The 25,282-nt window shown below is 48.7% G+C and overlaps 1 protein-coding gene across 2 annotated transcripts in view; it reads left to right on the top strand.

Moving 5' to 3' along the window:
- Positions 1 to 25,282, top strand: part of SLC27A5 (solute carrier family 27 member 5) — a 45,653-nt gene that overhangs the window by 17,227 nt on the left and 3,144 nt on the right. For both annotated transcript variants that reach the window (XM_090049028.1, XM_090049026.1), the window contains 5 exons: positions 2,156 to 2,280; positions 4,851 to 5,045; positions 9,383 to 9,473; positions 19,182 to 19,380; positions 21,777 to 21,874. In XM_090049028.1, coding sequence (XP_089905154.1) covers positions 2,156 to 2,280; positions 4,851 to 5,045; positions 9,383 to 9,473; positions 19,182 to 19,380; positions 21,777 to 21,874 — 708 coding nt within the window. The remainder of the gene's footprint in view (positions 1 to 2,155; positions 2,281 to 4,850; positions 5,046 to 9,382; positions 9,474 to 19,181; positions 19,381 to 21,776; positions 21,875 to 25,282) is intronic.

Raw genomic sequence — 25,282 nt, 5'->3', positions numbered from 1 at the left:
TGTTCTAAGTAGTAAATGCTGGAGAGAGAGAGACCAGTAGATCAACTACAACAATACAGCAAAACATGAAGAAGCCTATTTTTAATTTTTCCAAGTCAGTAGCAAACAATAGCTCATAGTAATAATATGTTAGCAGAAGCTAACATACTTCTAAGAACCTAGCCATGCTGTCCCTTCTTCCCGCAGATATTGTGCACACGTGCGCACAACCCCACCAAAAGTTATAGATCCTGCTCCAGCTTAGGTTCTAGATTTTCCTCACACTGAGAATATTTCCTCACACTGGACTCTGGAACTTGTCTGGGCACAGGTAGTTCAAGCTATATAGAGTTTAGGTGCTGTGAAAAAGTTTATTTGGATTATTTTCATCTCTTGGCTGCGCAGTCAAAGATGGCCTAGTGACTCGCTTCTCCCTTGGGGCAGGAAGATGTGGAATCTAGATACACTCTCAATACAATTTGTATACTTTGCACTATGTACACCTGTCATTGCACAGAGGTATCATATACAACATGCAGGGTTGGGAGTGAATTGCTTTTTATTCAGAAATCCCAGAGGCTGTAGGTTTATTGTGTTCTTTGTTTGCTTGTTTATAAAAGTCATAGCTCCTTTGCCCTCCCACCCCTTTCCCAAAAAGGCTGGGTGCACCTTACAATAAAAACAAGAAAAATTATGAAAACAGATAAAATATTAAAATAGAACAGTATGCAGTAAACAACCAGCTTCCTGAACAGTGCCCCAAAACTTAATCCAGCCTCCTAAAAGTGTGCCCAAACCAAAAGGTCTTATATCGCTCCCAGAAGATGTCCAGGAACATGCTGTAGAAATATGAAACAAAAGATGGTGAATCCTGTTCCGTAGAGTGTATAGTCCAGCGGTGTTCAATCCCTGGCCCATGGGCCAGATCTGACCCCTCAAGGCAGAAATATGTAGAATCTAGATACACTCTCAATGCAACTTGTGTACTTTGCAGTATATATACCTGTCCTTGTGTAGGGGTATCATGTACAGTATACAGGGGTGGGGTTAAAATCTTCTTTTTTCAGATCCCCACGGATCTGAAAATTTGGTGGCAGGTGAACAGTTGCCAGATAATGTACACTTTGTCAGATATGCAAGATAGTGCAAGAACTGATCCTGGAGTGTATGACTAGGTAGAGACAGCATGGGGCCCTGGGGCCCAGATCCTTGTGTATGGTGCCTGATCCTGGCATGCAAGGTCTGATCCCAGTACATGGGACTGGATGAGGGCAGTGTGGGGCCTGATCCTAGCACTTGGCAGGGTCATGGAACCTCAAGGTCCTATCCCAGCATGCAGGGCCCAATCCCAGTATGCAGGGCCAGTCAGGGGTGGCACATGGGGCCAGCCGGGGGTGGCAACAGGGCCAGGGCCTGATCCTAGCATGCAGGAGCCAGCCAAAGCTATGTGGAACCCAATCCAGACACACAAGCTGGGTAGAGGCAGTGCAGGGCCTGATCCTGGCATGCAGGGCCTGATCCAGTGAACAGACTGGCCCTGCACCACTCCTTGGCCCGTGGGGCCAAAAGATGAAGCACCACTGGTCTAGTCCAAGTATAAGATGAGGCACAACAGGTGAATTTATAAACAGGCTGAGGCAGTGGTGGTATGTTTCAGATCAGGGATCCCTGCTAACCAGTTTCCTCTTCAGCCCACAGTAGCATTAAGCACAATTCCAGTGGTGATGTGTAAGGGGTTCACAGGGGTGCATGTGCACCCCCTGAGAGCGCTGGTGCACCCTTTGACCAGCCACATTTCATGCTTAGGCTGTGGGTGGGGAGGGGTAGGTGAGAGAGCTGGTGCTGTCTCTGTGAGCACCAGCTGGGGTGTGGGATCACTGGATATAGCACCACGGCCACTTCTGGGAGTGTTGCAGCTGCTTCTGGGAGCAGCACAGCCTCTTTGCAGTTGGTGAGTTTTGCTGTGGGGTTCCTCCCTGCCTCAGTTGGTGAGATTGGCTGCGGGGGCACTCCCCCCTGGTTGCTGATTGGTAGATGGGGGGGCACATGCCTCCCCTGACTAAGGTGGTACCAGTTGCTCATGCACAGTTCAATGGGATCTCATGAAATCTGTACATAGGAACTTTCTGCCACTTACACCTGACCTTAATCACTCTTTTCCTTTGCTCTCCTTTAGGAGCCACCTGTGTTCTGCGCCCCAAGTTCTCTGTGTCCCAGTTCTGGGATGACTGCCGGCGATACCATGTCACTGTGATCCAGTATGTAGGGGAGGTGATGCGTTACCTCTGCAATGCACCAAAGGTATCACCATCAGATTTTTAGCACCCATCAGATTTATGGTGTTAGTCTCTAGATCAGGGGTTGGCAATGTTTCTGGGCAGAGTGCCAAAAACACCTGCAACCTCAACTTGTAAGATGGTGATGTTCCAGGGGCAGACAGCGGGGAAGCTGTGAGGGGCCTGATCCTTGTTGTGGCAGTGCAGCCCTGGCCTCTTCCCCGCCATCTGCCCATAGATGCACATACACCTGCTGCCAGCAATGAGCTAGGCTAGAGCTCCCGGGATCCCAGTATAGTCACTTGCAGCCCCCCAGGTGCTTATGCACCTCAAGGCAGATGGTGGAGAAGGAGGTGGGGCTGTACTGCCACAACAAAGATCTTCAGGCCCTTCACAGCTCCCCTGCTATCCACCCCAAGGTGCACATGCCAAGCAAAATACCTTTGTGCGCCACACTCTAGCATGTATGCCGGGGGCTGCCTACCTCTGCTCTAAATTGTCCCTTCATGTGATCCTTAGTAGGTGAGAAGGTAGAGAGAATCATAGGTACATTGCAGAGCAAAATTCAAACCAATGTAAGATAGAAAATGGTTTGGCCAACTCCAGAAACTGAATGGTGGATGAATGGTGGATTAGGGCTTACCATTTTTTTGTCAAATACCTGAAAACTGAAAAAATTAGGCCAAAATATTAAAATACTTGAAAATACTGCCATGGTGCCAGATAAGAGCTCTAGGCTGGTTTTCTTGTGTTTCAGTTTTCTATAATGCAGGCTTCCCAGGTAAACTGCATCTCTCATAACAGTCCCTTGACTGGGACTCTCATGATTAGAGACCTACCAAATTCACTGTGAGCGAGTCGTGTTCTCTCGCTTTGGAACTGCACTGAGTTATTCGGACTGCAAAGTATCCCCCAACAATCTCCTGCCATGCCTTGATGGGATTTGTGTCTTGGAGGATGGATGTTCTGGCTTGCACATTTATCTAATATTGTCATGGATCTTCTGTAGGGCTCCAACCTCCCCTACACCCTGCTCCTTTCTTCTCAGGTGGATGTTCATAGTTCTCCATGGATGGTGAGCAGAGACAGTACAGGCCTCTCTCTCTATCTCTTTCTCTTTCTCTAACCCTCATGTCATGGTAGCACATTCTGGTTGCTCCCCAGCTCTGTTGCTCTATGAAGATTTTCCTCAAATCAAAGAAGCATTATCTCTCCAAGATTCTTTGGGGTTCTTCCCTAGTAGGTCCTGATGCCTCTGCCTCAGTCCTCCTCAGTTATCCTCTTTGGGGCTTGTAGGTTCCTTTCCCCTTTTTTAAAACTCAAATCAAATTGATGGGCTAAGGGTTTTTCCCTTCCCCTCTTCTTGCTATTACTACTTCTTAGTGCAGAGGGATTTAAATCAAAGGTAGAGCCCCCAGCTGGGTCCCCTCCCCTCTTCACATGTGAGGCCATGATGGTTTATGGAAAAGCTTTGCCTGCAGAAGAGAAAGGAAGCAGAACGTGGCTCTGCCATCACTCCCATTTCAGCAGTATCTCAGAAGTGAAATACTTTGGTTTGGGCTGACCATTTTCAGGATTTAGGTTTTTGTTGTAAAATATTCACTTCCCACAGGAAATGTATAGACCATCCCTTCAGGAGACTCTAAAACCAAAAGAAAAATTTGCTAGAACTTAAGCGAAAGAAGCAAGTGGTGGGAAATGTAATAGGTTCAAACCTTCTGTGGATTTGGGAGCAGGTCACACAAATGCTGATTTGTCACTGCATCCCCTATGTGCTGACAACACCTTTAAACTAAGTGTTTGAATGGTGTTTCAGCCTCCTACTTGTGCTCAGCACTAAGGGCAGTCCTCTGCATGGTCTTCTGTGATCCTAGCCAATGTCTCCTGTCCTACACAGTGCCTTAAAACTTAGTTGTGTTCCTTGATTTTTGCCTCAGAAGGGCTTTCCCTGAAACTGTGCAGCCCAAGCCACTTGCCATAGTCTGGGGCCTGTGTTGTTTTGTTTCTGTAAAGAGAAAAGAAGAGATGATTCACACAAGGAGCCTACTCTGTGCACCCTTGCTTTGGTACAAGGAAGGGTTATAAAAGACTGTCCCTCTGAGCACAGCAGGAGCTAAATCTGGCAGCCAGGCAGATGAATCCCACTCCCAACTTTCCAACCTTCTTGATGCCCAGGAAGCCTTGTCTCTCTGTGCCCTCTCTTTCCCTGCCTCATACTAATCCGGCCTGGACCAAGATCCCAAATTTGTCTTTGCACCAGGGAGATCCCTCTGTCTTTGTGGTTTGGCCCTGAGATGCCAAATACATTGTTGCCTTGGTCTATCACCCTACAGTCCTCAGCTGTTTCTTTTTAACACATAGGGGAGTGACTGCTATTTCTGTTAACTCAGGAAGAAAGGGCTGGGCACCGATTGGCTTTAATAAAGTCAGTGGACGTCTCCTGACAATGACCCTTCACCATTCATTGTAATGCTGGGATTTTGCGGCCCTTGGAACATCCCCTGAATTAGCTGACAGTCTAGAGATCAAGCTTGCCGTATTTCCTTATGCCTCTTGGCAGACTCTCTCTAACTTGCTGATGTGATTGATTTGCAGAGGGAAAATGACCGAAACCACAGTGTGCGGCTGGCATTGGGAAATGGCATGCGGGTGGAGGTGTGGAAGGAGTTCCTCCAACGCTTCGGGCCTGTCTGCATCTGCGAGTTCTATGGGGCGACAGAGGGGAACAGTGGGTTTGTGAACTACACAGGGAAGATAGGATCTGTGGGACGGAACAACCCCTTCTTAAAGGTAATGAATCTTAGCAAGGATGTTCTTCGATCAGTGGACACTCTCAGGCAGCATGGGGGCAACAGAGAATGTTTCTTAGTTCATGATGTCTCTTTCTCTTTTTAATTGTGTTAGCCAGACTATGATTCTGGATGTGCATCTTGATTCTGTGGTAGTTTTTTCTCCTGTGCATCCAAGGAGCTAAGTTTGGGAGCTAGCTTGGCTCTGATCGCATGATACTGGACTTGGTCACCCTGCATTTTCCACCAGCATCTGCAGGAGCCTTTTCTCCCTTGGCTGTGGTCATACTTGATGGGGAGTGAGTGAGGATGTCAAGTTGAGGTTTCACAAGCCTTCTTTCTGGGGTACCTAATAGAGGATCTTCAGCAGGCCTTAATTTTCATCAAGATCAGATCTCTCCCAGGGGTCTCAGTTTTGTATCCCTAAGATTTTTTTGTGCCTACACACAGAGGCTGTGATGCCATCCTCCCCTTCAGACAACCTGTGAATAAACTGGTCAAAGTTGAACTGGTTTGTTCTGAACTGTCTAGTCCTTGTGTGGACCCAGACAATGCAAAACACCTCGGCATCTGCCCCAGAAGACTACATAAGCTCAGAAATTTTCTGACCAAACAAAGTTTTATTCAAAAGTCCTGATTTGTTGGGCTTCGAACAATCCATTTCATCCCAGGTTCAGTGGATTTTTACCAACCCCCAGGCTGCTTCCAACAGATCCTGCCTTGATTCTCAGCGGAGTGGGAGAAAATGGGCCCCTGACTAAAGGACAGATTAGCAAGGCCTGGAAGCATCAGGATGCCTGGGTTCATGGCTTTATGGCAACTACCCATACCACATATTCCAGGCTTTCTTCCATGTAGCAAGTAGCCTGGAAGCTCTGGGAACTCTGTCACAAACTAGGCTCCTGGCTTTGCAACAGGAAACCTGGAAGACTTGAGCATGCCTGCTAGAGCTGGGACTCTCAGACTGTCCTAGGTTGCTGAGGCAGAGCCATGAACAGGCTGCTCTGGTCCATTGCACCAGGGGCAGTGTACATGGGCAGGCTGCCCGGGTGCCGCTGATCTTGAGACTGCAGGGGCGGCACCCTCGTGAAACTGACATTCTTGTTAATTCCATGGGGTGGCTACAGGGTTCAGGGAGATATTTCCTTCTGAAATACCTTGCTTCTACCTTCTACTTCTTAGGGTTTCTCAGGTCTGAAAAGATGTGCGAACTGAAACCAAACAAAGAAAGAATCTCCATGAAATACAATCCCTGCTTTTCAGCCAGCTGTACACAAGATGCAAAATCTCCTACAGCTGTACACATTGCAAAATCTCGTACAGTGCTCTGCTTTCAGGGACAGACCTACATATGTGAGAAGATCACTTTGGGGACTGGCCTGGGCTTAAGACAGAGGTGCTGGGCTGAAGTCTGTAGCATGCACCAGGCTTTCCTGACACTAGTTTGGTTCTCCAGTATAGATCCAGCCCTTAGACCTATCTGCTATGACAAGCCTTACTTAATAAAAGTGCTAGGTGTGGACTAGTATTTTTAGTTTCCTTGCCAGGTGTTTAAAGAGTACCCTGCAGCTCAAAAAACTTTACATAACAACTATACTTCTTAGGAAAAGTAGCAAACCGTGTATTTCTCGTACATCTGCTTTCCTCAGGGTATGAGACTAGGCAGTGTTCTCCAGCCTGGCTATAAAAAGGCTTGGTATCTTCTACCTCTTTTTAGCACCATCTTAAAAACAGTGCATATAGTCATGCTAAGTTAGGTGTTAGGAAACTTGGTTTTGAGTCCCATGCCTAGTAGTGAGGGATTTGAGAGGTGACTCAGTTGGACAGAATTAAGCATGATTCTGGGGCAGTACATAACAAATGTTGGGTACTGAAGTTATCTTTAACCTAGTAAAAAAAGGCAGAATGAGAATCAGTGACTGAAAGTTAAAACGGCCTAAATTTGAGGTAGAACTAGGGCTGCATAATATATATATTTTTTACCATAAAGATGATTCCCTGTGAAAACAAACCTCCCATAGATGGTGGAATCTTTATCTCCTGATGCCTTCAGATCCAAGCCAGAAACATGTGCTGGAAGAAAGGTTTCAGCTGAACAACAGTGTTTGGGTTCAGTACTTAGGGAACTCATTCACACCCTCTGGCCTGTGTTACACAGGAAGGGAGACTTAGGTGATCTAATGGCTCCTTGCAACCTTAACATCTAAGGGAGTATCATAGTAATAATAGTTTGGAAGAGGAGTGAACCTTCTCCCTCAAGCACTTGTGATGGATGGTGAGGATTGCCTAAAACATTCTCTGTCCGTGAGCAAGGAGGCACAACTTGGGCTTTCATAGCTAACTTGTTCTATATACAAAGTGACCCAATCATCATTATAATTATGATCATATTAATAACAGACTTATGTTTCAGTCTTCATTAGACCCATAGGAACAATTTCTGCTCCCCAGGATCCCAGCTGGTAAAAGGAAGAAATAACAAATATTTACTTTTAGAATAACTCCTGCCTAGCTTTTAGAAAGCCTCATCAATGGGAGGAGGCAAACTATAATACAAACTAAATTCCCCTTCACTTCACATGATCTAGTGATACTTACATAACTGCATAACCACAATTCTTGGCACTTGACCAGAATCTTTTTTCTGCTCCCTGCCTCATCTGCCACTGTGCTGCCTGTTCCTTCACATGCTTGTGGCATATGTATGGCAGGTTGGCCATCCCTGTGTTTTGTGATGGACATTGTATGGATTGTGTGTGCTGGCTTGGCCCTGCCTCTACTGGGCAGCTAGTGTTGTTTATCCGTTTTAATAAATACGAAGTACAGAAAAGTTATTGGTGGTAGGCGCTAGAATTTAGGCCCCTTCTCCCTTCTAGAGTAGCATCCCACTCAGTGAGCCACCCTCCTTCTAACTTGCTGTGCTCCTGGTCCAATATACCCTCCTGGCTTCCTTGTGGGCCAGCTTCAAGAGGGGGACTGGAGAGAGCTTTGGGCAATGCTTTACCTGGTTGTTAGAGTGCTTCACTGGGAAACAGAGTTTTTTCCAGGATATTTATTAAAGCAAGAGAAGGATGATAGAACATAAGAACTGCTGTTTACTGGGTCAAATCATAGAACCATCTTGCCCAGTATCCTATGTCACACAGTGGCAGAGTAGATGCTGAAAGGGAGAGTAAACTGGGTATGACCAGGGTTTTTTTCCATTCTTCCTCTCTCACTTCTCTCTCTCTCTCTGTCTCTCTCTCTCTCTCTCACTTCCTCTCTTACTTGCAGCCTCCAGTATTTAAGGTATAGGAAGTTCTGATTCAGAGGCTGTACCCCTAATTCCTGTGCTCAATAGCTACTGACACTCCTTTTGTCCAAGAATTTCACCAATCTCTTTTTAAATTTAGTTAAACTGTCAGCTTCCGCAACATATTGTGCCAATGAGTTCTACACTTGAATTACATGCTGAGTGAAAAATAACTTCCTTTTGTTAGTTTTAAATTTACTACCTAGTAGGGTTTTTTTTATGACTCCTAGTTCTTGTATTGTGAGAGACAGTAAATAATAAATCCCTATCTAGTTTCTCTTCACCATTTCAGCCAAAGATGTGAGGTTGCCTAGAGCATACGTGATCTACCCCCCAAAGACTCTTAGTCCTATTTTGAGTGGAGGTAATGAACTGGTTGGAGATTAATCTAAGGAATGCCTTGTCAAAATTGTTAACTTTTTCAGCCATTACTATTCAGGAAGTATGTACTAAAAGACCAGATACATTGGGTATTAAAAAGGAATGAATGGAGCTTCATTATGGACTTTTTTTTCCCTTCTGATGAGACCACTCCACTGAAAAAGCAAGAAAAGGTTGACATTGGTGATCATGTACAGTAGGATCTAAAGAAATCCCAGGGAAATGATAAGTGCTTGTGCAGTTTGAGATTTCCTGGTGAAGATATCTCTCATCGTGCGTATATTGACTGTCAAGTGTTTTTGTAAGACCATGCCCTTTAAAAGATGACATAGATGGGCACCTCTAAAATACTGAGGAAGACAAGTTTCTAAGTATACTGATGACTTGATCGAAGTGAGATTCATATTAGCAACTGTATTCCCATGGGAGATGGAAGGAAAATTCATCACTACCATCATCATTGTCACAAAAAGTCTATGGCCTGGTGCCTTATGTCCCCCCTTGTTCTATACATGCACCCACCTGTACAGTGAACCTACAGAATGTTAATTATGTCAAGCACGTAGTTAAAGCAAAGCCTACACTTCACTGGAGATGGCAAGGGATAGTAGCATTGCTTCATCATACCATTTTCCCGTTCACTCCCTCCCTCTTTTTTCCTCCAGAAATTTGTTCCCTTTGAGCTGATTAAGTATGACGTGGAACAGGATGAACCTGTGCGGGACGAAACAGGGTACTGCATTCGTGTCCCTACTGGTAAGTATGAGAGGGCAACTGTTGGGGGAGATGGAGTCTAACAGCCATGTTTTAAACAGAAAATTAGGTGCAGTGGTTAAGGTTTTAAGCTGGGCCTTTTAGAAGGCAGAATGCAGTCCCTAGCTATGTGACAGATCTCCTGTATGGCCTTGGCAAGTCATTCAGTCTCTCAGCACCTCAGCTCCCTCATCTGTAAAATGGTATTAATAGCTTTGTTCCACCTCACAGAAGGAGAAATGAAACTCAGTACATTAAAGAGGTGCAAGAGCTGTGAACCAGTTGAGTGCCACATAGCTAGTGGGATACAATTGGGATGAATGAAAGCCAAAGAGCTGGAGAGTTTTCAGAACCTATGCACTGATTATTATCATCATTACTGAATATGTACTACAAACTCAGGTCAACTTTACCTTTTTGTCCATTGTTTTAACCCATTACATGCTTGCAAATACATACAACCCATGTACATACTCAACCATCTACCCACGCACCCCCACAACAGAGAAATTTCACTGAATAAAAAACATTTAAATAGATTTTTAATGCCACAGTGCATCTTATATGTGTATCATCTGTTCATGTCCTATGGCATCCTTTACTGTTGGACACAGATGGGCAATTATTTGGGCTGGAGGGCCACTTAAGGAGTTCTGCTGAACAAACTGAGGGCTGGGGAGGATGTGGGGCTGATGGCCCTGCATCAGGGGGTGGCCTGGGGAGATTACAATTTATCCTAGCCAGGTGGAGCAGACAGGTGGAGTCTCCATGGAGACCAGCCCAGGACACCTACAGTCAGGGTATGCTCAAGCCAGATGGATATGATGGGATGGGGCCGTGGGCAGGCAGAGAGTGGTATACAGGAGCAGGATGGGTGGCTGGGGCCAGGGCCAGGGCCAGAGCCAGGGCCAGGGCCGGGATTGCAGGGCCATGACAGCATGGAGCTGGGGTCCGGAGCAGAGCTGTGTTCTGCTCCCCATATGTCTCTGAGACAGGCACCAGTTCTGCAGGGTACTGGCACTCATCACAGGGATGTGCAGAGAACATGTTGCAGCTCTGTCTCGGGCCCCAGCCCCATGTTGTCACCGCCCTGTGATCCCACTCCTGGTCCTGGCCACCCCATTCCCAGTCACTGGCTCCCCACCTGCCCGCAACCCCATCTCATCCACCCAGCCAAGTGTGCTCTGCTTGTGGAGGTCCCCGGCCAGTCTCCATGGAGACCCCACCTGCCGTCTGGCACCCCCAGCAGTGAGTGAGGCAGACAGGCCAAGGGTGCCTGGGCAGCAGGGCTGGGGTCCAGCTGCAATGGTGGGGAACATACCTGCTCCTAGGCGGCAGTGGCAGGGGCTACTGGGCAGCCAATTCTGGCCACCCTGCTGCCTGGTCCCACAGACTTGTTACCAGGTTTGCCTGTCTCTTTGGGGGGTGCTCATTTATTAGGGGTACGTTTCTGAGGTCTCTGTAATTCTGTCAATGTCCTGCTTGTGTTGCTTGTGTTTCTATATAGAGCTGTATCTCTCCCTTCTGTAAGTCCTCAGCCCCAATGGAGCTATCTTGCAGGACTCGGTTTCAATGGGGCTGGGTTCCTCCCACCGCCGAATCAGTCAAACACATATATGCACATACACACAGATCAACAGGACATGCCTGAGCCAGGCTGGGTTATTTAGCATTGGCAGGCTAACACCCTCATATGCCTTGAACTCAGTTCATTGGGGCAACAATAAAATGAAGTAAGACACAAGCACACGGGTTAACAGAGCTCATCTGAGTCAGGCCAGGATATTCAGCATTGATAGGGTGACACCCTCATGTGCCTTGAACTCAGCAGGACAATAATAAATGCAGTTATACACACATACACACACGCTAACAGAGTACATCTGAGCAGGCTGGGTCTGATCAGCACTTTCATCTGATACCCTCATGCGCCTTAAAACTCAGCACGTCACAATGCTCCTAGTAGTAACCCCGCTGATGAGCAGACCCCACTGCAGTACTAGGCATTACAGGGATCTTTGGCGTAGGTAAAAGAAGCATTGCTGCAGAACAAATGGGGAGGTCAAGGAGAAGAAAGAGTAAGTGAGGTTCAGAGAGAGAGTATAACAACCAGCTTGACCATAAAAGTTATATATTGCCAGGTATATGAACTTAGGATGGTACCAGTAGTAATAGCCATACAAGAGAGAAAAACAGTTACAATATTACATAGTTACAATTAGGTTTTCGGGGAAGTCTAGCTCGAGTTTGATTAGCAAAAGTCAAGTTTAGAAAGCTGTGCCTGGAGTAAGAGAACGTCAGGTTCCTGGAGTCAGAGAGAGAGAGAGTTGGGGTCTCACCACTCAGCAAAGCTTGAACCAGTTGAGGTTCCCAGGTGTTTGTTGGAGCTTGCAGACAGGCAGAGTCCCGAGCACGATCAATGAAGGGATTCCAGGCAGAGGAGAAGTGGAACTGGTGCAGCTTTGGATCCAAGCACCAGGACAGAAACTTGAGCTTGGCTAGGGATTTTTGTAGGGAACTAACAATGGCTCAAGGGAGAACACTAGGTTTGTCTATGGGTAAACAATGGAACTGATCACTCCTGACTGTGGGTGGCATTACCTTGAGGGAGCTCACAATACAGAAGCAGATTCAGCGTTTTGGATACCAATAGAGGAGTCATTACTAGAATTGGTCTGATAAATGCTGAGCTGGGTGTGTATAGATGTGGGTTGATTAGCATTTGGAGCAAGGATTTCCCATCGTGCAGTGCTCCCCTGCTTTTCTGATCCCAGAATTCAGTGCGGTCCTTGCCTTGGAATCTGTTCTCCATCCTGAGTGCTAATGAAGGTGCATGCCTGTTCCATCTCTTGTGCAAATGAGTTGTCATCTGGTCCTATCTCGGATGCAAATGAGACCAGGGGAGGGCTTGTCTGGAGGGCTGTCTTTTCAGTTCTGGTTCAGGCAGAGGTGGGGAGGGCGTGAGTCCTCTGTGAGTCAGACAGGCTGCGTCTTGTGCCAGGGTTCCCCAAGAACACAGAGCTGACGGGTAACAGACTACAGTTCCCATTGTGGCCAAGATCCACATGTGGGAATAGGATGGGCTGCTCCAGGCAGTACTTCTGCACCTGGAGGCAGTGGGACCAGCTGCACGTGCCACAGCCTGGGCTGACCCCCCACACCTGGCCAGGTGGGGCTGAGGGACCCACCACTACCAGATCCAGCCCGTGGGCCATAATTTGCCCACCCCTGCCGTAGGAGCTGACTTCCTCATGGTCTTTAATATATGTATTCTGAACACACTGTCTATCCACGTTTAACAGGTGAGGAATTGTGGTAGAGAGGGATTAAGGATCACAAGTTGCTAAGTGTCTAAGTGATTTCGGAGCAACAAGTCCTGCATTCAGCAAAAGCTTAGGAACTTTGATTGTGAAGCATCCCTGAAAGTCAGAGTGAACAAGGCCATGGATCCCCAAAGTGATTTCACCAGTTTCAGTGGGATATCTGTACTTTGACAGCTGTGAAAACCTGAGCTGCGAAAGCATAATGCACTTTTGAAAATGCAGCTAAGGGATAGACTCATAGGGCATCTATGCATGTGTCCAATGCCTGCTCCGACGCATTCTAATTAGAACACATTGAAGCAGATTTGATTAATCAAGTTTCCTGGAGTGTGCTAATTAGCATGCTCCAGCAGCCTCAAAGTCAGGTGTATTCAGCATCCCCATGCTTCAGAATGGTGGCTCACTGAACAAGAATATACAAGACATTGTAGGAACTTTGATTAGAATGACTCCTAAGAGCTGCTCCTGGGAGCATGTGTAAAAATACCTATGGATCGGGGTGGGCAATTATTTTGGGCAGAAGGCTGCTTAACAAGGTTCAATGGGCTTTTGAGGGCTGATAGAACTGCACCTTGACAATTGCCCTGGTCCCTGGTCCCCATCTTGGGACTGGAAGTCCCACCTCTAATCACTGACCTTTGCCAACAGAAGTCCCTCCCCTTGCCCTCCCAAAAATACTCCTTTTGGGAGTGGGGGTTGCCACCTTAGAACAAAAAAGAAAACCAAATCATACACTAAAAGTCAAACACCTACTATATTTTTTTACAGTATTACAAAAAATATTTTTGTCATAGATTTCATAGACATTAGGGCTGGAAGGGACCTCGGGAGATCATCGAGTCCAGCCCCCTGCCCAAAGGGCAGGAAGTCAGCTGGGGTCACAGGATCCCAGCAAGATAAGCATCCAATTTACTCTTGAAGGTGTTCAATGTAGGTGCTTGAACCACCTCCGCTGGCAGACTGTTCCAGACCTTGGGGGCTCGGACAGTAAAGAAATTCTTCCTTATGTCCAGCCTGAAACGGTCTTGCAGGAGTTTGTGACCGTTCGACCTCGTCATCCCTTGGGGCACTCTGGTGAACAGACGTTCCCCCAGATCCTGGTGGTCACCCCTGATAAACTTATAGGTGGCCATCAGATCACCCCTGAGCCTGCGCTTTTCCAGGCTAAAGAGTCCCATGGCTCTCAGCCTGTCATCGTAAGATCTGTTTTCCTGACCTCTGATCATGCGTGTGGCTCTCCTCTGGACTCTCTCAAGCTTCTCCACATCCTTTTTGAATTGTGGAGCCCAAAACTGGACGCAGTACTCCAGCTGCGGCCTCACCAAGGCTGAGTACAATGGGAGAATGACGTCCTGGGATTTGCTCGAGAAGCATCTATGGATGCACGCCAGCATTTTGGTCGCTTTACTAGCCGCAGCATCGCATTGGAGGCTCATGTTCATCTTGTGGTCAATGATGACTCCCAAGTCTTTTTCTTCTGTAGTGCTAACCAACGTAGCACTGCCGAGCCTATAAGGGTGCTGCAGGTTTTTCTTCCCAAGGTGGAGAACCTTGCATTTTTCGGTGTTAAACACCATGAGGTTCTCGTCTGCCCATTTGCTGAGCTTGTCCAGGTCAGCCTGGATCACCCGCCTATCTTCTGGCGTGGATGCTTTGCCCCAAAGTTTGGTGTCATCGGCGAACTTGGCCAGTCCACTCCTAACTCCAATGTCCACATCGTTAATGAAGATGTTGAACAGTATGGGTCCCAGGACAGAGCCTTGAGGGACCCCACTGGTCACAGGGCACCACAATGAGTGACTGCCATCAATCACAACCCTCTGGGTCCGACCACGAAGCCAATTTCCCAGCCAGCGGATCGTGGTGGAGCCAAGGCCACAACTGGTCAGTTTGGCCAAGAGGTGATCATGGGATACCAGATCAAAAGCTTTTTTGAAGTCAAGATATATGACATCAATCTCTTCTCCCTTGTCCAGGTGATAGGTCACCTGGTCATAGAAGGAAATGAGATTGGTCAAACAAGACCTACCCGCAACAAACCCGTGCTAGCTGTCCCTTAGAATGTTAGCCTGGGCCAGTCCCTCAAGGATGGCCTCCTTAATAAACTTTTCTAAGATCTTCCCCAGGATAGAAGTCAGGCTAATGGGCCTGTAGTTAGCTGGATCCACTCTCCTCCCTTTCTTGAAGATCGGCACCACATTGGCCTGCTTCCAGTCTTCGGGCGCTACACCAGAGCACCAGGAATTTTCAAAGATCCGTGCCAGGGGCTGGGCTATGACGCTCGCCAGCTCCTTGAGTACCCTGGGGTGCAGGTTGTCAGGGCCAGCTGACTTGAAGGTATCCAGCTTCTCAAGATGTTCCTTCATGAGGTCAGCATTGATGGAGGGTAGGGGATTCCCCTCACCCAGATTTCCCTGTCCCACAGCAGGCATGGGCATTCCGTGTGACTGATGAAAGACTGACGCAAAGTACCTATTTAATAGGTTGGCTTTTTCCTGGGCGTCAGTTGTCAGTTGCCCCATCTGGTTTAGCAGGGGTCCAACATTGCCCTTGCTTTTCCTCCGGCTTCCCACATACCTGAAAAAGGACTTTTTGTTGTCCTTGATGCCTGAAGCTAGTTGGAGTTCAGTTGCAGCCTTTCCTGGTTTGCTCCCTGCAGGACCGGACCAGTGCGGAGTAATCCTCCTTGGAGGTGAATCCCGTCCTTCATCCTTTGTAGGCTTTCCTTTTTAGCCACAGTAGGTCTGCTAGGTCTCTGGAGAGCCAGGGGGGCTGCTGTGCCTTCTTGCTGCCTTTCCTCCGTGTTGGAATAGATTTAGCTTGTGCACTGAGGATCGCTTCCTTGAGAAGCAACCACTCTTCTTGAACTCCCATCTCCCTGGGGTCATGGTCCCTGAGGGCCTGACCGACTAGCCTCTTGAGCTTGTCAAAGTCGGCTTTTCTGAAGTCAAGGACTTCTGTGTTGCTGACTGACTTGCCAGCTTTACGGCGGATGGTGAAAGTGATCAGCTCGTGGTCGCTGTCACCCAACTTCCCATCAATCACTAGGTTGCCGATTAGGTCGTCCCCTGTAGCCAGTACCAGGTCAAGCAGCGCTTTGCCTCTCGTTGGCCCATAGACTTCTTGAGTCAGGTAGAGGTCATCCATGCACGAGAGAAAGCTTTGCGCCCTCTCAGATTTAGCTGAGTGATGATTTAGCTGAGTGATCTTCCCACGAGATGTCCAGGTAATTGAAGTCACCCATGACAACCAAGGTCCTGGAGGAAGCGGCCTCAGTCAGTTCCCGGGCGAACTCCTGGTCAAGCTCAGGACTTTGAGTGGGAGGTCTGTAGTAGACTCCCACCGTTGTGTCCCCTGTGCCGAATTCCCCACGAATTTTTACCCAGAGGGTCTCTAGCTGTCCATGCCGGTCGCCAACATCAGCTTGCAGGGACATGTAGCTTTCCTTCACATGATTTGTGTTTTCATAGTGTTTATAGAGGTGATTGCATAATCACTCAAAAATAAGTTCTTAGTCTTGTATATTGTATGATGGGGGAGTGGGGGTATGGGTGTATTGTGGGGGGTGTAAGGTGGGGTGTGGGGTTGTGTGGGGGGGGATTTGTGAGGGGGGATGGCTGTGGGGGGTCATAATGTATGTTGGGGGGGTGTATATGTGGGGGGTTGTGGGGGTAGGGTGTGGGTGTGTGGCATTTGTGGGGTGTGAGAGTGGGTGGGGGGTGTGGGGACCACTTCCATACTCCCCCCACTGTGCAGCAGCAGGCAGTGACACTCAGAGTGCTCATGCCCAATGCAGGCACAGGCACTGGCCCCTGGTGGTGCATGGCTCCAGCTAGCACTGCATATTGCAGCGAGGGGCACAGCCCCACCAGGCCTTCTGTGTCCTGGCACTCTGTGCCATTCAAATGCAGCCCCTACACTTGCATGGCTCAGGAGGGAAGCCCCATGCTCTGGAGCTTGCTGCCTTCCCCACCCCCTATCCTGCACGAATGCAGAGGCTGTGAGTGTACAGCAGGGAGCACTGGCGATAGAGATGGCCTAGTGGGGACTGTGCTTCATACTGCAGTGTGCAGCACTGGCTGGAGCTGAGTGCCGCCAGGCACCAGTGCCATGCATGAGTGCCCTGCACACCCATACCTTCTGCTGCTGCTGCCACTGCTGCCTGCCGGGGCTGCACACCATGAGGGCAGTTACGGGGCAGGGGAGTCCCCACACTCCCCCACACCTACAACCTGCCCACCTGAGTTCTGTGCACCTACTGCCCCTCTGGCCATGGGTCTGTGCTGCCACCAGCCCCAGCCCCATGCTCTGCACTCCTGCCCAGCTGCAGCTTTCTCCTGTCAATTCCCTACCTGCTGCCTGGAGCAAGCAGGATGCTAGGGAAGCTAATCAGGTCCCCCTGGGCAGCTGCAGCAGCAGCCGCCCCACCTGGAAGTTGCTGCTGACTGGGTTGGGCCCTTCTGCCCATGAGGGTGGGAGCGAAATGTAATAGATTATGTTGGGGAAGTGTGTATACATGGGTGCCTTGCTCCCACAAGCAGACCTAGACAGGTTGGCATGTTGGGCAGAGCAGAACCAGATGAGGTTCAACATAGAGAAATGCAAAGTGCTGTATCCAGGAAGGAAGTACCCCCGGCACACCTACAGCTGGGCATCGCTAACCTGACCAGCACTATAAATGAAAGCGATCTGGGGGTAACAATAGACCCAACATGAATATGAGCCGGCAATACGATGCAGTAGCCGCTAGAGCAGGGGTGTTCAACCTTTTTGAATGTGGGGCTGGATCACGAACTTTTTATCACCCAGTGGGCCAGCAAGCCATATTCAAAGACATCACAGGAAGTGGTATCACATCAGGAAGTGATGTCACGTGACCTTTGACACCAATTAAGTTGCAGGGGTTGACATGGTGCTGGTTGACATGGCATGCATGCCCGGGTTGACATGGTGCTGCAGGAGCCACTTGGCTACAACCAGGTTGACCTGGTGCTGGAGAAGCCGCAGGGCCAGGCCAGAGTTAACCTGGGGCCTGCCCGGCCTGCCAGTGCCATGCCTGGGTTGACATGGTGCTGCAGAAGTCGCCTGGGCAGAACTGGGTCAGCACTGACCAGGAAAAGCAGCATGCAGCTGAAGCCAGCTTCCCATGTGCTGCTGGGGATGGGAGGAGGCTGGCCAGGTCTGCACCGGCCAGCAGAACTGGCAGTGGAGCTGTGTGCCACTCGGTACTGACTGGTGCAGGCTCATCCCGTCCTGAGCGGCACACAGCTTTGCCGTGGCTTCTGCTGGCTGGTGCAGACCTGGCTGGGCTCCTTCCGTCCCCAGCAGCACATGAGAAGCGACCCCCTCGGGGCCTCGCACGCGGGTGGCTGGGCCCGGAGAGCCACAGCGCCCAGGGGGAGACTGACTGGGGGAACAAGCACCACCTTGCTGTGGGGCATGGCAGGGCAGGGCAGGGCAGCTGGGCTGGCTTGAAGTGGGCAGGTGAGGAGGCAGGCACGAGCCAGCAGCGCTAGCGGCCACTGCTTGGCCTCCTGCATGTGGCCGCTCCGGCAGTGCGGTGCAGGGCATGGGCACGGGCTCGTGTTGGGGCAGGGAGGTGGGAGCAGGAGCATGGGCACTCCTGGACACGCATCCTTCCCGCCAGTGACTTGCATCCTCCCTGCCAGCAACCGGATGCAGAACCCCATCCTCAGCCGTGCAGGCTACATTATCAGGACCTGAACCGCCAAGGACGCAGCTGGATGTAGAGCGCCTCTGGGCCAGGCTCCTCCTGCCTCCTGCCCAGCCTGGCTTTGGCTTTGGCAACCATGTGCCCCACAGCCCCGGCCTGGCCCCAAGGCACCCCCAGTTCCACGTTGCTCCTGGGTTGGATGCAGTCTACTCAGAGCAGTGCAGCAAGGTTGATAGCACTGCTGCTACAGACACAGAGTTTCGTATAGCCTGTATCTCTGTGAGCTCTAGCCCAAGTTGACTCACTTGAGGTCATATATGGAGTTTGTATCAGAGTGGGGATTTAAACTCTGGTCTCAACAGTCCCTCGGTAGGGCCATTGTCAGGCTCTCTGTCCAGTTGGGACAAGTTTTTGAGTTTCCACAGCTGCAGTGTAAGGTTTCAGCTGGGACATAGGTGGCCAGGACTGTGGATGGGCCCTGGTGTAGAGAACTTGGGTAGTTGCTTTAGCTTAGGATCAAGGTCAGGTGTGGAAGCTCAAAAGCTGGTCCCAGCTGGGTCTGACTGACTAGTGGCCCTGACAGCTGTAACCACTGAATGCTTTCCTCTTTCTTCCTAAATGGAATCCATCTGCCCTGTGATGGCAGGCTGAGGAAGATGGGCTGCCGACTGACGTGGTTGTCACTGGGCTTATATTGCTCCCTTCATTACCCAGGTGAGGCAGGGCTCCTAGTGACAAAGATTACCAAGGCCACCCCATTCAGTGGCTATGTGGGAGACCAGAAGAAGACAGAAAAAAAGATCCTCAGGGATGTCCTGAAGAAGGGCGACCTCTACTTCAACAGTGGTGACCTCCTCTCAATTGACCATGAGGGCTTCGTATATTTCCAGGACCGGGTGGGAGACACGTTCCGGTGAGTCCTGCCACCCTCCATCGCCAGCCATTAACCATGGCCTCATTCCCATCCTGCACAGGGTAAACATGGGGCTGTGATGTTGTTGCTGACAGTGCTGTTCTGGTTGGTGGTCCTTCAACAGTTCCCATGGAGGGATTGGCACTGTACACACAGGTCTGAAAGTCAAAATACTTGCTTTGTGTATAGCATTTCTCCTCCACAACCTCACAGCGCTTCTCAAAGGAGGTAAGGAAGAGGCATCCATTTTACAGAGAGTTATGGAAAGAGGAACTAACTTGCCAAAGGTCCCTCAGCAGGCCAGTGGGAGAGTTGGAAATAGAACCTAGGTGTCCTAGCCCATTTCTTTAGGCACTTGGCCACCCAGCCATCCACTTGCATGAAAAACATTATCCCTGATCTAGTGGCCTTACTCAGGCTGTCTGGCACATTCAGAGGACTTTAAGAAAATGAGGTGCCTAACTCCTGTTGTCCCTGGGTGCCTGTCAGGTAAGTCTGAAGTCTCAGGTGGTTTTTTTATAAATATTTTTGTTAATTTTTCTGTGCCTTGTTTCCCCACTTGGAAAAAGGATCTAATCTTTGCTTTCCTGGTTTGCAAGGGAGCTGGGAGACTTTCCCTAGGACTCTAATTATAACAATGCTGACAGTCTAATGGTTCTGTTCCAGTATTGCCAGCTCTTGTGATTTTTGGTGCTGTTCTTAAAGTCTACACTTCAGGAATGTGAAAAACATTGCTCTGTCTTTTCTCTGTGTGTGTGTGTGTGTGTGTGTGTGTGTGTATACATACATGTTTTTCACATTCTTGAAGTATGCATATAAAAGAAAAAGCTAAGTTTTTCACATTCCCAAAGCACAGACTTTAAGAACAGTGCCAGAAATCAAGAGAGTTGGCAATACTGATGTTCTCAGGGTATTTGGTTCTTAGCCACACTCCCTGCTCCCAGAACTGTTTGCTAATTTCATACAGTGACTTTAATGTAAAATGAAGAAGCAGTGCTAAGCAGTGAGAAGGAGCCTGAAACCAGAATCCCCATCTGTTTTCAGGGCAGCACCCTTATCAGTAGGCTGAAGGGTCAGTCTCTCTCTTGGTTGGTCTCTCTTTGGTCCCAGGACTCTTGCAGTCCTTGTATCCAGAGTCCCAGCTTCAGCAGAAGGATCATGGGATGTCTTTCCATCCTACCTACTTGATAGCTCCTGATCCCAGGACAGCCTCTGCACTGGTGTTCAGGGCCCTCTCCTGGGATGTGGGAGATGAGGGTTTGAATGTTCTCAGGGAGTGAGATTGACCAACTTTGACTTTTTCAACCTTTATTATAAAAATATTTAAACACAGAAGGTGAAAGAACACAAGTTGAGTGAGCTTTACCAGGGCCTGAGCAAGAAGCATTCATCATTAAAAAAAATTGCCATTATTACCAGAGACTGGAACCCCCTAACCTCTTCCCCAATGTCCTTCATGCATCTATACTTGTAGGACTAAGTGACCATCTTCCACTATGGACAGTACTGCCCTTGATGGCTCAATATTACACAAAACTGGTCCACATTCTTTTGCAAGGTGAAAGTCCAAACCCATAGCTGACACATGCCCAGATTATGGGCTAAAAGAGGTGGAGAGTGTTGTCAGAGCCAGCCCCAGCAAGCCAGTCTGCAGCTTTTCACCATCTTGGCCTGTCCAAGCAAGAATTTGGCCAGGCAGACCTCCCTTCCTTTGACTGGTCAGTATGGGATAAAGAAAAAGTACACAGTCTCAAAGAAGTCCAAGCTCAGTGTGGCAACGATCAGCTACAACCAAGCTGGTAGATAGATAGTGTGAGTGAATGAGTGTAGATAGGGGCCATGATGGCAGAGCAATTAAGGTACCTTGCAGTACTCCAGATTTGCTCTGGAGGCTGCCCCACTGCCCCTGATCAATTCCACTGAAAATGATGGCCTGCTTGTTCAGGCTGGGGAGTCCAAAGCAGTAAGGCATGATGCTGACCACATCATTCCCTGTGTGCTTTTGGCTACAGAACCTGGTGTGTGTCATGATGATCATGGTAACCCAATAGGCCACTAGGGTCAGGTGGACCTTTGACCTTTTTCTGATGGGAATATAAGTTGTTGGAGGTGACTCCAACAACTAATACTTCCTTATTTGAGCGTGATCTCTACCACAGCTCTTTGATGGATCTTGAGATGACTTAAGATTCCAGTTCTTGAGCCACAGATTTCTCTGCACTAGTTGCAGACCTTTCTTCATGGGAGAGTAGGCCATAGGCCTGAATAAACAGACAGAGTAGGAGAGGTTGCTTTGTGGGTCGGTGTTGGTGGATGAGTGCATTGAGGGGTAGTTGATGAGTTATGCTGGAACCACCCATTGCACATTAGCAGACTTTCTTGTTCTCTGTTTCCAGATGGAAAGGGGAGAATGTTGCTACAACAGAGGTTGAGACAACCCTGGCAGCTATGAAATTCATTCAAGAGGTCAATGTCTATGGTGTTCCAGTGCCAGGTGGGTGCCTTAGTAAAGGATGAGTCAAGTAATCTTGAAACCCTCCAGAAATGCCAGCCCAGTCTGTGAATATCCACCAGGGGGTGCATTAGGCAGACAGATTCATAAAATTATACAAACGAAGGGCTGGAAGACTGCTCAGGAGGTTATCTAGTTCAACCCACTGCTCAAGGCAGGATCATGTGTAAGTCACCCTAGATAAATGTTTGTCTAACTTATTCTTAAAAACTGTGTGAGGAGGCACTGCACAGACAGGAAGTAGTTTGGTAAACCTCATTCAAAAGGTCCAAGGAAAAGGACCATGCCTTCTTCCCACTATGGAGGAAGGTGAAAGTCTGTGTCATTCTGTTGGTAAGGTAAAATTCCTTCCTGATCCCAAAGGTGGCGATTGCTCTGACCCTGAATGGAAGAGCAAGAACCTGTAGCCAAGAAGTTCTGGGGTTTTTAAGTCCCAGTGATAGCATCATCATACCCTAGTCAAAATCCCCAGCCTTGGCTGTATCCAACACCTAGTGTTCCTCTAGATGGCAAGAAAAAACCCCAGATGCCAGTTGTTGTTGGCAGCAGCAATCCCTCATGGTCAAGCATAATCACTCCCATGGGTCCAGTAAAGGGTTGTGAATGAGTCCACTGATGTCTAAGAAGGCTAATCCTAGAGCCACGGACCCTTTGGCAAACACCACAGGTGGTGGTTAAAGGTCAGACCACAGATTTCTCAGTCTTGTTTTTTTCCTTCCATTTCTGTTGTTTTTCTGCTTCCAGGATGAGACAGTTTTCCTCAAAACTAGTAGTACACATGAGGGGAAAAAAATTCTGCCCTGGCTTCACATGGTGATTAGCAAAGCCCAGAAGCATTGGATAACCCTTCATTCTGCACTACAACTTAGGGACCACAAATGCAACTCCATGCATGACACTGACTGGAGAGGCAGAATTCCCTTTATTTGTTCCATAAACTAATCTGGGGTCCTTTAAATCTCCTTTAATAACCAAGCTGGTCATAGACATCTGCTTCATTTTCCTGCTTCTGAGCATGGGTCTCTCTTATTTCTGCCTGCTCTAGGTTGCAGAGCTCATTTTATGGTTTCTGAACAATGCCAGGATCTCCTGGGCTTCCAGCTGCTGCTCTTCACAGCCCACTTCTGGTATTGCTAGAATGACGTTATGTCCAAGTTCAGCCAGGACACTCCCAGATTTTGCAGGCCAGTCCCAGCTGGTTGGTCAAACGTCCCAGGCCAGAGTCTTGTGGGCAGGTAAAGCAGCATGGTGCGCCAAGCAGGCGACCAGGTAGTAGGGCTGTGAGAAACAGCACCATTTCATTTCAACTTCCGTTTCACTGTTTTGAAGGGACAGTATTTTGTTTAGCTGTTTTGATATACTGTTCTGTTTCATTTTGTCAAAACTGTTTTGCTGTTTCAACACTGTTTCGACGTATTTCAACATTTTGCCTATAGGCTATAATAGGGAATCATGAAAATGCGTATAACTTTGTAATTGCTTGCCTGATTCAAATGAAAATTTCAGGGATGGTAGCCCCTTCTGAAGGCATGAAGCCTATCAAGTTGCAGGGAGATAGGTGCAGGGATTTCTGGGAACCTGCACCTCAGACTGTTCAAAGTAGTACTCATATCACTGTGTCATCCTGTGCGGAAATCTGGGGGCCCGCGCCCCCTGGGAGGGCTGTGGGGCTGTGCCAGACTCCTCCTGGGGGGCTCAGGCCCCCAGATCTGCATGAGGGATGACAGCATGCTGTTCAGTACAGCCTGTGCTGAGTGCCAGGAAGAACCCAGTGCTGGCGCTAGCTCCAGCCAGCAGTGGCAGCCTGCTGTCATCCCGCATGCGGATCCAAGAGCCATCATACCCCGGGAGGGCTGTGCCAGACTCCTCCCAGGGAGCACGGGGCCCCGATCTGTGTGCTGGATGACAGCATGCTGCCGCTGCCGGCTGGGGCCAGTGCCAGTACCAGTGCCAGCACCTGAGTGTGCACAAGCAGTTAGATTCCCCAACTCCCAGTTCAGTTCCCCAGCTCTCTGATCACTTCCTCCAGTGAAATGACCAGAGAGATTGGGAATTGAACCGGGAGCCAGATGTCAATATCAGAGCAGTCCTTCCTTCCTCTCCTTAGTTTCTGTTTAGCTGCAAGCAAGCCTGGCTTCAAAACTTTTCATAACTTTTGAAACATTTCAAGCTCCCTTGTTTTGTTTTGAAGCTGTTTTGAAGCCTTTTGTTTCCTTTCGATTTTGTTGTTTTGAGCTCGAAACACATCGAAACAGCTTCGAAATGAAACACCTGTCAAAATTTTGCACAGCCCTACCAGGTAGGCACCACTGCTGCTGTGCAGGAGCAAAGACGTTCTATGTGCAGGTGGCATGGCACCTGTTCCAGCCTGCTTGCCTTGCTCCCCTGCAGCAGTGGTGGTGCCTGCCCTACTGCCTGCCTGGCACACCATGCTGCGCTGCCTCCCTGCCAGATTCCAGCCTGGAGCTTTTGTCCAAGTTGACAGAACCAGCCTATGGAATCTGGGAGCGTCCCAGCTAAACTGGGATGTATGGTCACCCTAGGAACTGCTACCCGTAGGTTATCCCTGACCAATGATTATCCAACCTCTTGAAAATCTCCAGTGAAGGAGATTCCACAACTTCCCCAGGCTATCTGTTCTAGTGCCTCACTGATCTAACAGAGAAGTTTTCCTTGATATTCACTCTAAAGTAACTGCTCTGTAATTTCAGGGTACTTCTGCGTATCCTGCTCTCTGCAGCAAGAAAGAGAAGTTGTTTCCCTTCTTTATGACAGACCTTCAGAAACTTGAAAACTGCTCTTGTGCTCCTCTTTAACTGCCTTTTCTGTAGGCTAAACCAGATTATTTCTCTCAACTTCTGCTTGCATGGCTTGCCTTCCAAAACCATGATCAGTTTTGCTACCCATCTTCAGATCCTTTCATTTCTTCTTTTTAAAAAGTGGACCCCATCAGAGCTGCCCACAGTACTCTAGATGAAGCCCAACTAGGTCTAGGGATGATCCTGCCTTGAGTAGGAGGTTGGACTAGATGACTTTCTGAGGTCCTTTCCAGCCTTACTTTCCATTATTGCAGGTGGCACAAAAATGCTCATCAACATGTGGAAGCTGAAGCAAGACCCATTCAGATTTTAAATAAGGTGCAAATTAACAGGGGCTCCACTAGGTATTGCAACAATTGACCGAGGCCCAAGTTAACTTCTCCCCTATGGAGAATGAATGTCAGCTAAGCTGCAATGGATATGAACATGCACCTGAGCAGCTATCCTGGAGCAGCTGACACATGATAAATCCCTATCCCTTTTACCCTGCAGAAAGTAATTTTTGTCTTCATACATTTGCTGCCTGAGTGGCATGTCGTAGGTACTGGTGGATGCAGATATCTCTTAATGA

Source organism: Crocodylus siamensis, chromosome 5 (assembly GCF_052110815.1).
Source record: "Crocodylus siamensis isolate JL-2025a chromosome 5, ASM5211081v1, whole genome shotgun sequence".
NCBI classification, from domain to species: domain Eukaryota; kingdom Metazoa; phylum Chordata; order Crocodylia; family Crocodylidae; genus Crocodylus; species Crocodylus siamensis.
This window is presented reverse-complemented; position numbering and strand designations above follow the sequence as displayed.